Source organism: Cotesia glomerata, linkage group LG9 (assembly GCF_020080835.1).
Source record: "Cotesia glomerata isolate CgM1 linkage group LG9, MPM_Cglom_v2.3, whole genome shotgun sequence".
Lineage (NCBI taxonomy): Eukaryota > Metazoa > Arthropoda > Insecta > Hymenoptera > Braconidae > Cotesia > Cotesia glomerata.
Genome location: NC_058166.1, coordinates 18554899 through 18569460, shown reverse-complemented (window position 1 = coordinate 18569460; position 14562 = coordinate 18554899). Strand labels below are relative to the sequence as shown.

Below are 14562 nucleotides of genomic sequence, written 5' to 3'. Positions count from 1 at the left end.
ATAAGCTCATCCTGATGTTTCACTCATTAAGAGCTTCCATTTGAGTACCCACACCAATTTTTCATATATTTTATATATTTATATTTGTATATATGACAAATATATCAAAAATGCATGTGGGCACTCAAATGAAAGCTCTTGATAAGTGTAACATCACGATGAGTTTGTATCTCTAAAAATATCATAAGTTGAAGAAATACAATATAATTTCTTAATTGTTGACATTTTTAATGATATAAGCTCATTTTGATATTACACTCATCAAGATCTTTCATTTGAGCACCCACATCAATTTTTCATATATTTTATATATTTATATATATTATATATACATATAAATATATGAAAAATATATCAAAAATACATGTGGGTACTCAAATGAAAGCTCTTGATGAGTGTAACATCATGATGAGCTTATATTTTTAAAAATATCATAAATTGACAAAATACAATACAATTTCTTAATTATTGACATTTTTAATGATATAAGCTCATTCTAATGTTACACTCATCGAGACCTTTCATTTGAGTACCCACATCAATTTTTCGTATATTTTATATATTTATATATATTATATATGTATATATGAGAAATATATCAAAAATGCATGTGGGTACTCAAATGAAAGCTCTTGATGAATATGTCATCATGATGAGCTTATATCTTTAAAAATATCAATATTTAAGAAAGTACAGTGCAATTTAACAAAAGTCATTATTTAATAAAACTAAATTTTATTTATTTATAGTTCACAAGTTCGGTTGCCCCATTTCAAAACACAGTAATTAACATTTCAAAATTTTTTCCAATTTTTCTTATTAAAAAAAAGTTTACCCGCCAAATTGATGAATAATTTGATTTATGAATAGAAAATATTTGAATATAAATATTTTTAACAAAAAATACTTGAAATTAAGGTCTAAAAGTTATAAAAAATGCAGCAATACTAAAAAAAAATCAGGTATAAAAATTTTGCAGTTACTGTGTTTTAAAATTGGGCAGCCGAGTTACAGCAGTTACATAGTAACTGAAAAGTTGCTTGTATTATTCTTATTATTTAGAAAAATTAGACAGATTTAATAATAATAATAATAAAAAGATGTTAAAATAAATTTTTGTAGAAGATAAAAAATACTTGACAGATAAAAGTCTCTTTAGAGTTGGTTGCTCACAAAAGAGGGTAGAAAAGCATTATATTTGTATCTGTATATCAGTATCACGGTGAAGCCAGCCGAGTAAGAAAGAATATATATATATATATATCTATATATATACTGTGGGGTTGTTGTAACTGTTGTTGTATATTTGTGAGTTACGTCAGGTGTACTTTGTTCTGAATAAGACATAGTTTTAAATCTTTATGACTTTCTGCCGGAATAACAACCAACCTCAGAACAAAATAAAACCCGAGCTTACTTATTCACATTTTTTATCATTTTTATTATTATTATCATCCTCCGCAATACATGCTATACATAATACACGATAATATACATTATTTCCGGAAGAATAGAGAACCCTAAAGGAACTTCCCGGCGTCAAATCAGCTACTTAGTCAACGCGGGGTTCATCGGAATGCTTTTAATGAATGGCTGCAGCACTGAGCCAGGAGCGAGGGGTTTTTTTTTTTCACCCCCGAGGGTCTGCACATTTTTCACGCACCCATTTTTCAATTTCTTAACGCTCATAGTCTGCAAATTCGTTCCGTTTTGCGTCCAGTTCACCAAAATCTGTTTAGATTAAAAGTTTTTGTAAATAATTAAATTTAATTTAATTAAAAATTTTTTTCTTCCAACAATTACCTTTGAAATTGCACAGGGCTTTTTTTCAGGCTCCGTGCCGTTAGTTGCGCAATCAACGCCTTCAATTGTCAAATTTTCGAAGGCTTTACACCACAAGTCGGTGCAGTTTGTCAACGAGTATTTCACCACGTGACTTGAGTTCCCTGTGTTCTGTAAGTTCACCGATAACTTGCGTTTATTTCGGATTGTAGAGAATTGGGGGGAGTAAAGGCAGGTTTGGGAGGTTTACTTACTTCACCTATTCCTATTTCAGCTTCAAAGTTTATTTTGTTATCGATCGGCAATGAAGGGGAAATGTTTTTTATCCACCATTCATTTTTTTGACAATTTTCAAATGATATTTCTTTGGTGAACTGAAAAATATTTTTAATTAAATATTTAAATAAATATTCTAGCTAAGAAACACAAAATAAGATAAAATTGATAGTAAATTGAACATTACATTTCCTACAAGAAAGGTTTTTTATTATTTTTTCGTATCTTCAATAATTAACTCAGAATTTTGAGTTTTAATCTATATTATTAAAAGAATAAGCAAAATTTTATGGCCAGTGTATTTATATGATAAAATGGGTTTTTATAGTTAAATTTTGTATCGTTGGAAAATTCTTGACCTGGAGTTGTGCCTTTTCAAGGCTTCATATCATTCTCACCAATAATCAGTTTATGATAATAGGTGTTTGGGCTGCATTCGAAAATGCTCTATCTCTAGATACATTGTTAAGAAATGACCTTGTAACTTGTGAACTACTGACATTTTTAAAGATATAAGCTCATCCCGATGTTATACTCATCAAGACCTTTCATTTGAGTACCCACATCAATTTTTCATATATTTTATATATTTATATATATATGTATATATGAAAAATATATCAAAAATGCATGTGGGTGCTCAAATGAAAGCTCTTGATGAGTGGAACATCAGGATGAGCTTATATCTTTAAAAATATATCATAAGTTAACAAAATACAATATAATTACTTAATTATTGAAATTTTTAAAGACATAAGCTCATTCTGATGTTACATTCATCAAGACCTTTCATTTGCGTACCCACATCAATTTTTCATATATTTTATATATTTATATATATTACATATATGTATATATGAAAAATATATCAAAAATGCATGTGGGTACTTAAATGAAAGCTCTCGATGATCAAAACATCGGGATGAGCTTATATTTTTAAAAATATTATAAATTGACAAAATACAATATAATTTCTTAATTATTGATATTTTTAAAGATATAAGCTCATTCTGATGTTACACTCATCAAGACCTTTCATTTGAGTACCCACATCAATTTTTCATATATTTTATATATTTATATAGAAAAAATATATGAAAAATTGATGTGGATACTCAAATGAAAGCTCTTGATGAGTCGAACATCAGGATGAGCTTATATCTTTAAAAATATATCATAAGTTAACAAAATACAATATAATTACTTAATTATTGAAATTTTTAAAGACATAAGCTCATTCTGATGTTACATTCATCAAGACCTTTCATTTGCGTACCCACATCAATTTTTCATATATTTTATATATTTATATATATTACATATATGTATATATGAAAAATATATCAAAAATGCATGTGGGTACTCAAATGAAAGCTCTCGATGATCAAAACATCGGGATGAGCTTATATTTTTAAAAATATTATAAATTGACAAAATACAATATAATTTCTTAATTATTGACATTTTTAAAGATATAAGCTCATTCTGATGTTACACTCATCAAGACCTTTCATTTGAGTACCCACATCAATTTTTCATATATTTTATATATTTATATATATGAATATATAAAAAATATATGAAAAATTGATGTGGGTACTCAAATGAAAGCTCTTGAAGAGTGTATCATCGGGATGAGGTTATTATATCTTCAAAAATTTTTATATTTAAGAAAGTACAGTGGAATTTAACAAAAGTCATTACTTCTTTTCTTTAGTTTCTTTGAGTTTTGACCTTTGACCTCAAATTTTAACTAAAAGATTGAAAATTCGAAAAAATTGACCAGATCTTATTTATAGAACATTAAATTTTCTCGAAAAAAAATTTTCTTATAATTTTTACATATCTCCAATATTTAACCCATAATTTTGAGGTTTAATTTTATTTAAAAAGAAGACTGAATTGAGCTTCTCTAAAAATATAATAAAAACACGAAAAAAAATGACCACGGTTGTCAAAAACAGCCTCGCAGATGTTAACTTGAACAGTTACATGATAATCTCGGTATAAAGAAAAGTTTTTCATGTATAACACGTTAAATAAAGCTCGAAAAGGGTGTTGGAAGCATCTGGCGCCTTACTCGAGCTGTCGAATCTTGTATGACGCTAAAGAAGCAATAAAATTCTGCTGATATTTCGGTCGCTGCAGAGGAATTTACCGATCTGAGTGTACCGGGTGCTCTCTATTACTTTAATGTGTATTCTCTGTAATTATTTATAAGAAAATTTAAAAGCTGGATCCATATTCCGGTCTGTGGTTCACAGATTACGTTATATTAGTATGTAAAGCCAAAATAGCGCAATTTATTTGACGATGCGCGTGACAATGGATGAAAAGCTCGGAATTGTGTCCGACCATTTTTAATGTTTAACCGCAGAACCCAAAAGCCATTAAGTACAAAATATAATATAATAATATAATGTGGTGTATGCTCTCGTTCCTTTATCGCGGTCGTTTCATTTTATTTACTTTTTTTCAGACGTTTTTTTTTTTTTTTTCGCCGGGCATTATAGTCACCATTACGTTTCGTACGAAATGACCGGTGACCACTACTGTCCATCGCGACTCTGTATATATGGAGACAAAATGCCCCGAGGCTGGAGGAGCTTAGTGAATGCCTCTACATGCGCTCTCAACCATTCAAATAAATGCCTTTTGTGCTCTGCTTTAACATTAATCATTAAATTTACATTAGACAGATACTTATATTTCTTTCAGGATGGACGTTCAGCAATTTTTCTCTTTTTTATGTCTTAAATCTGCGTAGAAAAATTTTTTTTTGATTTATTTATAGGGTCAAATTTATTTATAATTTCGTCTTTTTGACGAATTAGGTCAAATATTGGAAATATGCAAAAATTATGAGGCCTTTTTAATATAATATTTAAGTTGCTACAGTTAAGATTTTAGCAATTTTTACAAATCTTCAATATTTTAGCCAAAATTTGAGATTAAAGGTAAAAAATTTAAGTTACTAGAATAATAATTAAAATGTATCTTTAATAAATAATTAAAAATCAAAATTCTGAGTAAAATATTGGAAATATACGAAAATTATGAGACCTTTTTTGTAGGAAATTTAATTTTCTGTAAAAGGTTCTTTTGAATTTTTCCGTATCTTCAATCCTTTAGTCAAAATTTGAGGTCAAATGTCAAAACTAGAAAGTAACTAGAAAAATAACGCAAAATAATTTTTTTTTTAAATTGAAACTCAAAATTTTGGGATAAATATAGATTGAAGATACGGATAAATTATCAGAAAACTTTTTTTCTGAAAAATTTGATGTTCTATAAAGAAGGTCCTTGTCAATTTTCACGTATCTTCAATTCTTTAGTCAAAATTCAAAAATAAAAGTAACTAGGAGAATAATTAAAATTTATCTTTCAGAAATAATAATGAAAAATCAAAATTCTCAGTCAAATATTGGAAATATACACTGATAGAAGGATTTATTAACATTTAAGAAGATTTCTTTGTATTTAAGAAATCATTTCTTAAACATTATTTCTTAGTATTTAAAAAATATTTCTTAAATACTAAGAAATATATATATTTTTTAAATACTACGAAATATTTCATAAACATTAAGAAATATTTTTCAAATACTAAAAAATGATGTTTAAGAAATGATTTCTTAAATACAAAGAAATCTTCTTAAATACTAAGAAATCCTTCTATCAGTGTACGAAAATTATGAGACCTTTTTTTATAGGAAATTTAATTTTCTGTAAAAGATTCTTTTCAATTTTTCCGTATCTTGGATCTTTTAGTCAAAATTTGAGGTCAAAGGTCAAAAATCAAAGTAACTAGAAAAATAACGCAAAATAATTTTTTTTATTAATTAAAACTCTAAATTGTGGGTTAATTATCGAAAATATGGAAAAATAACTTTTTCGGAGAAAATTCGATGTTCTAGCAAAAAGATCCTTCCCTGATTAGAAAAAAAGATTTGAAACGATTCGAAATGGCTCAAAGCGATTAAAAACAATTCAACTTTACAAATATATAGATATACATTTTGCATGGATTGAATCGTTTTAAATATTTTTTTTTAATAAGGGTTATCAATTTTCCCCTTATTGTATTTTCAATCATTTAGTCAAAATTTGAGGTCAAAGGTAAAAAATTAAACTAACTAAGATTAATTAAATTGCATTTTTAATAAAAAACTAAAAATCAAAATTCTGGGTCAAATATTGGAAATTTGAAAAAATTATAGGAGACTTTTTTAGTATTGAAATTTAATTTTCTATAAAAAAGGTCCTTGTCAATTTTTCTGTATCTCTTATAGCTTAGCCAGAATATTAATTTACGCACTTACTCTTGTTATATTAACAAATAATTGTTTATAAATTTTAAATAAATAAATTTTGACTATTTTTCTATTACTGAAATAAAAAAAATAAAAAAAAAGTACTCACATTTTGAGAATGGATGCAAAGAACCATCGCAGAAATGAAAAAAACCCGCAAAAAGTGTTTCATGATAAAAAGAGCCTAAAAAAAGAGTGAAATATTCGTTTTAAAAGTCAATAATAAAAAAAGGAAACTTACTGGATAATTATAGCCAGAGCAGGAAAAGTCGAATGAGGCAAAAGTTGCTCTTGTACTCGAGTCTGGAGTGCAGAGTAAACGCGATAAGAAGTAAAAAAGGAATGAAAATAGTTAAGATTGAATAACATCGTAAATAATATTTAAAAAGCGCCGACGAGAAAATAACATTGTTATCAACAGTTGTAATTGGCAATTAAAAAAGTTAACTCATGGCTGCTACGGTGTCTTTTAAACACGAATCAAACTCCACCTGATTGCCATGCTCCGTATAGTTTAATTGATTTATTGAAATAAGTCCCCGAGCTTATCTAATTAATCTAATTGCGACAAAGATTTATCGCTCAAATCTTTTTGTATCAATTTTTTACATTCAAGCGCGGAAAATTGTTGCTTTTTTGTTTAAAAAAAAAATATTTATAATCCCGACTTGTTACCAAAGCCGATGGTCTGCCTGCAGCTTCCGAGTTTCGACCGAGAAAAATTTATCCCGAGTGAGACTATTAAAATAACCATTAGCGGGTTGGATAATCGGAGTCAAGTACGCGTCATGAATTTCAATGAGCCGTAACAATTAACGTGCACTCTACGTGTGTGCTCACTGTCCAAATAATCTCTATTGGCTTTTATTTATTTTTTACACATTTTTTATTATATTTTATTGAAATATTTGTGATTGTTTCAATAAATTTAGAAGAATTTTTTTAGAAAAAATTGAACGGTAATTAATACTTTAATTTCTGGAGTAAATATTGGAGACATTAAAAAATAATCGGACACTTTTTTTGTAAGAAATTTGATGCTCTATCAAAAAGGTCCGTAAAATTTTTCCGTATCTTCAATTTTTCAGTCAAAATTTGAGGTCAAAGGTCAAAACTCAAAGTAATTAAGAAAATAATGTAAAAAGATTTTTTATTTTAATTAAGACTTAAAATTCTGAGGTAAATATTGGACATACAAAATTATAAAAAAAGCTTTATTGTAGGAAATTTAATTTTCTATCAAAAAGATTCTTATCAATTTTTCTGTATATTCAATCTTTTATTTAAAATTTGAGGTCAAAGGTCAAAATTCAACGTAAGTAGATAAATAACGTAAACGGATTTTTTATTTTTTAATGTTTAAAACTAAACGTAATTTTTTTTTATACCTGAACAAAATTTGCTGGAGTAATTTTAAATATAATTGGCTTAAAAACATCCGGGAACACAAAATATTTTATGTTTACCGTCGAGAAAAATAATGTCAACTACTTGATGATGTTAAAGGAGTATTCTGAGCTGTTAATTCTAAAATTTTATGAACATCAGATAGAATATAAGTGAATTCGATATATTACATATAAAGTCATAATTATAACTATACACTGATAGAAGGATTTGTTTATAGTTAAAAATATTTGTTAATATTTAACAAATCATTTATTAGAGACGACTTTTTAGTCCTTAACAAATATTTCTTAGTATTTAAAAAGATTTATTAATATTTAATAAATGAATATCTGATTTATTAAATACAAACAAATCATTTTAAATACTAAGAAATATTTGTTTGATACTAAAAAATGGTCTCTAATAAATGATTTGTTAACTATTAACAAATATTTTTTTAATACAAATAAATCCTTCTATCAGTGTAGAAAATACAAGTTTGCGATCAAAAACAACAATTTAAAAATGATTATCTCTTCTTTTTCTTAACGGCGGAGTATGAAGGTCCACCTATGTTTACAAGCTGAAAATTATTTTCATGCTTGTAAACTTTATCATGTGAAGTTTGTATTCTCCCTTAATATCCCTTATTGTCCGTTACTCTAGGATATTCTTATCTAATAAATAATAGTTTAAAAAAACTAAAAACACGCTTTTTATAGAAAACCAAACTAAAAAATAGAAAATAAATTTTAATAAAACCAAAAATTAAAAATAATTTCACTTCATCATCACCATTATATAGAATGATTAATGCATGTAACATTATTGTACGTCAAAATAATAATTTTGACCTGCTTGAGTCTTCTTCATCAATTAGTCCCAGTGCCCTTGCATCACTGGTAGTTAACACTAGATGAAAATAGTATCACTAAAACAATTAGGTTTGTAAATTATATCTTTATATTAATAATAAAGTAAATTATATCTTATATTATGTAATAATTTCATCCAGCATTAGTGTATTAATGTATTAAAATTTCTTTAAAATTCTATGTAAGTTTCTGTTATTATTGAATAACTCAATAATTGTTAAGTATTTTGCTAACCGTTAACGCGCCTCTTGTATTACATATTGTAAATCAGAATTCTCTGTAATTGGCCTTCGGGCTGTTGAGATGTTTTCAAGTAATAAATAAATAAATAAATAAATAAATTTAAATTAAGAATAGTGTTAAAAATTTCAATAAATATAAATTAATAATAGTGTAAATAAAAAAATGTATTTTATTTTAAAAAAAGCGTGGGGTGCTTTTTAAGATATTATCAAAATGATAATCACTCTACTCATATCTGTCAATAAAATATTTATAACTATTGACACCATACTTACGCTTTTTAAAATAAAATACATTTTTTATTACACTATTATTAATTTATATTTATTGAAATTTTTAACACTATTCTTAATTTTAATTTAAATTTATTTTCTATTTTTTAGTTTGGTTTTCTATAAAAAGCGTGTTTTAGTTTTTAAACTATTATTTATTTTTTACTTTTAGTTTGGTTTATTTATAAAAGCGTGATTTTTTAGTTTTTTTAAACTATTATTTGTTGATTATCAAAAATATTCAGGCGCGCAAATTACCCACGGAGAGTTACATACTGACAAACTGACATACAAGTGAAGCTAATATAAAGCGTGTAATAAAAAGAACCGCGCGTGGCATACACGGGAGTAGCACTGTGCTTCTTATATAAGCGGGTTGCTAATTTCACAATAATAACAATAAAGTTTCAATTCTAAAAATATTATAATTTTTTTTTTTTTTTTTTTTTATACGATTTTCAGGTTATCCACATTTACAATATTGTATTGAGCATATGCTCAATATGCTTAAGCCTTGCGTCGTACTTTGATCGCCGATGTTGAGATGAACCCGATATTTTTTTGTATACATCACAAAGTGGATGTTACACTAACTGATATGTTTATGAGTTTGGTTAACAATTTTCATCCGCTAGAGAGAAAGCTTGAAGAAAATGAACTCGAAGATGAATGATGCTTGACATATTGCGATAATAGAATTAATTAATTGCAATGTATTGAAATATATATGTACTTTGTTTAATAAACTAAGCTTTAGCCCGGCGAAGCGGGCTGGGTTCGCTAGTTTTCTATAAAAAAGCTCCTTATAAATGTTTCCGTATTTTGAATCCAGTCAAAATTTGAGATCAAAGGTCAAAAGTCAAAATAACTAGAAAAATAATATAAAAGGATTTTTTTCAAAACTTTAAAACTCAAAATTCTGAATTGAATATTAAAAACACAAAAAAATAATAAAAAGATTTTTTTTACATTAAAACTTACAAATATTGGAGTTTGTAAAAAATTATATCGGACTTTTACTGTAGGAAATTTAATTTTCTAAAAAAAATGTCCTTACAAATTTCAACGATAATGATTTTAATTAAAATAATAATTTTAATTAATATAAAATAAAAATCCAACACACTTGACAATTTTTCGAGATTCCCGGAAGCAAATGGAAAAATATCCCAGCAAGTGGAACGTAATTGCAAAAAAGGTATAAACTCGCTGAACCTTGAAACTCCGGAGTCCATTAAAAGCAAAATCCTGTTAATCCTCCAGCATCCAGGGAAACAAAAGCCAGGAATGTTAAAGACAAAACAGATGTCAGCGAGACGGATCCGCGGAATGCATTTCCATTGAGAATCTCTTCCATTCATATATATTTATACAGATATATATATATATAACATTTATCATGACAAGATAAACTTGTATCTCTTGCATCAGCCGTCAGCAGTGTTTTCACAGTGTGGCTCAAGTACACCCGTCTAGACGTATTCACAGCCGCAAAGCATGTACGTTTTTTAACACCGCGACTGTTTTCCTCTTCGCGATTTAACGGCGTGCAATCTCTATTTTATTTCACACACGTACCGGCGGATTCCTACACCTTGCCGAGATCTATCTATCTAACCATCTATCCGCCGGTTTTGCACTGTTATATGGAAACCACTCAACTCTTTTAGCGACGCTTTGCACCTCGGTCTATTCAATCTAGATTTGTCCCGAGGCAACCTATCCAGATACGCTTCCTGATATCATCCAGATACTCCGAGGCACCACACTATTTTATACGGATATTCTTCACAACTTTGTTATCATTTCTTTGTTTTCATACGCTGAAAAATTTACACATTTTAGAGATTTATAAAAAAAAAAAAAAGGCGAAAATTGACAAAGACTTTTCTTTTAGGAAATTAAATTCCCCACAAGAAAAAGGCTTCTTGTCATTTTTTTGTATTTTTAATATTATTTAATCCAAAATTTTGAGTTTTAATTTTTTAAAAAGAATCTTGTCCTATTTTTTAGTTCCTTCGAGTTTTGATCTTTAACTTTTAATTATGACTAAAGGATTCAAAATACGGAAAAATTTTAAAGAACATAATTTTTCAAAATCTGTTGGAATCTCTCGTGAAATACTGGTTCGGATGAATGAGTAATCCCCTATGAAAAAAAAATATATGTCGAAGAATATAAAAAATAGATTTTTAAATATATTAAAAATCTATAAAAAATATGTATAGTAAATATATTTTTAATAATTAACTTTTGGCCGATTTTCATATATATTTTAAATATATTTTAGATATATTCAAGATATATCTTAAAATACATAAAAAATATAAAAAAAATATATATTTTGAATATATCTAGACTACCATTCTCCAGCATCTACATTTACATCCACAAATAATATCTAAGCTCATAAACTGTTATTTATTATATTATCTACTATTTATAAACCTCAGCATTTTGGAACCAAATATTATGAATTATTCTATTTATTAAGTATATAACATTACTAGAAGATTGTGTGTATACTTGCTTGTAATCTGTATATATCTATAATGCACCAACATCTTGCAAGTTGATTATGTAATGCTAGCATACACACACATTATCATTATTATAAATTAATATATAAATGTTACCTGATGCTATGATATATAATTTACATATTTATAATATCAAACGTAATGTTTTATATATATTATTGTATTTTGGCTACTTGTGCAAATCAGAATCACTATATGTATCTTTTTGTAACCTTTTTATTGGCCTTAAAAGGCTGTTAGGTTATATGCAATAAAGACAATAAAATAAAATAAATAAATAAATATCTAAAATATATTTGCAATATATAAAATATATATGAAAATCGGCCAAAAGTTAGTTATTAAAAATATATTTACTATACATAATTTATATATTTTTTATAAATTTTTAATATATTTAAAATATATTTTTTATGTATTTAGATATATTTTTTTTTTCATGGGAGATTACAAAGAGCAGTTAAGAATACATCTATACTTGATCGTTTATTATAACAGACCTTTTTTAAGTTAACTAAAATTCTTATGTTAACTTAAAACCTTACTTTTACTTGTTTACTTCATTACCTAAACTAGGTTCCTGGGCCTATAACCTGTTGGAATCTCTAGTGGAATACTGGTTCAAGTGAATGAGTAGTTACAAGTAAAAATAAGGTTTCAAGTTAACTAAAAACCCTTATGTTAACTTGAAACCTTACTTTTACTTGTCTACCTCATTACTCAAACCAGGTTCCTGAGCCCATAACCTGTTGGAATCTTCAATATTTACCCCAAAATTTTGTGTTTTAATTTAGAAAAAAATCGTTTTGCGTTATTTTTCTACGTACCTTGAGTTTTGACCTTTGACCTCAATTTTTAGCCAAAAAATTGAAAATTCAGAAAAATTGACGGATCTTTTTTGTATCAAATTAAAGATCCTACAAAAAAAGTCTTATAATTTTTTCAAATTTTCAATATTTAACTAATAATTTTGAATTTTAATATCTTAAAAAATATCCTTTTGCGTTATTTGTCTAGTTACTTAAGTTTTTGACTTTTAACCTCAATTTTTAGCCAAAATATTGAAGATACAGAAAAATTGATGACCTTTTCTGTAGCAAATTAAATTTCCTACTTAAAAATTCCTTACCAATTTTCTCTTACCTCCACTCTTTAGCCAAAATCCCCCTTAAACCTATAACCTCTTCTTTTTTCACCTAATAATTCAAAAACTCCAATAATTTTCTAATTTCCAAGCTAAAAATTCTCATTAACTCTACAAATTAAAAAAAGTAACCCTGTGCTGACAACAAATTTCCCGAAAAAAAACATAAAACAAAATAGTAAATGAAAAAACGTTATCACGATATTGTTACAGCCGCTGACAGCCTTTGGGATGAGGGCGAAATTGGGAAATGTTGTATCATCCCGCGAAATATATATTTATCTCTACATGTATATTATCCATCCACATTTCCCTTCAATCATCGCGGCTCTAGAAGGGTACCAGCATGTATCCGCATCACGCAGTACGCACACATCAAAGTAAATTGTGACGAGCCAAAGGGGTTCCAAACCCTTTTGAGCTGATACATATATATATATAATGTGCGTCTATACATCTGGAGCACAGAGAGATACATTTGCGTGGCGCCCACACATTTAAATAACCGGGTAGGTGCTAACGTGTTCGGGGATTGTCTGGATGCCCCTGATGATCACTTTATATTAGGCGAGGGGAATCTGCATGACAATAGGCCGCCCCATTGTGCGGTAAACGCTTTCCACGAATTCTCGCCCTTCTGCTCGCTCGAGACAACCGAGTCTGTCTTCATTCCGTCTCGAGGCCCCTCTGCTTTCATCCCCCGACTCATCTCGGCTATAAACTCCACGCCGCCTAATAAATACGATTTACGATAAAAATTTGTAACTTCGGGCGAAGCTAAAACAGAAAACTCCCCTCCCTCTCTTCCCTCCAATCCGATCCTATCATATCAATCTTGGAATTTAAAAGCTCTTTGTCTACGTTTTTAGATTAATTTTACTTTTTTTCTGGAGCCACCCCTCGCTTTTTTTCATTAAAAACTCAATTACACACGTCCGTGTCGCTTGTTGGAATTAAATGCGACTGTCGCGAAGGAGTGGTTGTGATTAAAATTAAATTCCCTACAAAAAAGGTCTATAATTTTTTCAAATTGCATGCCTTAAGCGCGAAGCGCACAGGTATGCTCTACTCTCGCCTAAAAATCGTGATTTCGATTAAAACGTGATTTTCATAATTTAAACGAAAAAGTTATGGATAAAAAGCATATTGAAATAAATAATAGTAACTACAGAACACGTTGAAAAAATTTTCTTATCGATTAAATAAGATTTCTCAGAAAAAAAATCGTTTTTCTGATGAATTAAATGAATAAGAGCGTGGTATTCACGGAAGCTATGGGCTTGATAACACCACAACTTTGTCAAAAATCACTTTCGCGATTCAATTTTTTTTTTGTTTTATTCCTGAGGAAGTTTATCAAAACCTTTGTGAAAATTGCGTGTCAAAATAATTCCGTTTCGATACAGTTAATTTTTTTCGATTGTCAGTTCGGTGACTTTTTCTGCGATTTTGGCAGCCATATATATTATTTTTCATAAACAGAATTGAAATAACTATAAACAAGCAGAAACTATACATACATGATGGTATAATTACTAACTGTTTTATCATCTGTTAAAATTTTTATTTAGTTCGATCTACAGAGGGGATAATACTACTCGCGGGAAAATTCAAATTAAAAGCGAATAATTTTTGTTATGATCTAAATAATTTATGTATGACATGAGCGCTTAAATGGCATGCTCATTTGGATTTTCCAAACTTTTTTCAATATTTTTCATTTCATTT

General features: G+C 27.8%; 1 protein-coding gene across 1 annotated transcript; it reads right to left on the bottom strand.

Moving 5' to 3' along the window:
• Window positions 1-1413: 1413 nt before the first annotated feature.
• Window positions 1414-6685, bottom strand: LOC123271514. The gene is made up of 4 exons (XM_044737860.1): window positions 6481-6685; window positions 2037-2156; window positions 1804-1953; window positions 1414-1731 (listed from the first exon to the last, which is right to left on the bottom strand). The coding sequence occupies exons 1-4, from the start codon at window positions 6541-6543 to the stop codon at window positions 1549-1551; spliced, it is 516 nt and encodes a 171-aa protein (XP_044593795.1). The 5' UTR covers window positions 6544-6685; the 3' UTR covers window positions 1414-1548.
• Between the last annotated feature and the right edge of the window lie 7877 nt (window positions 6686-14562).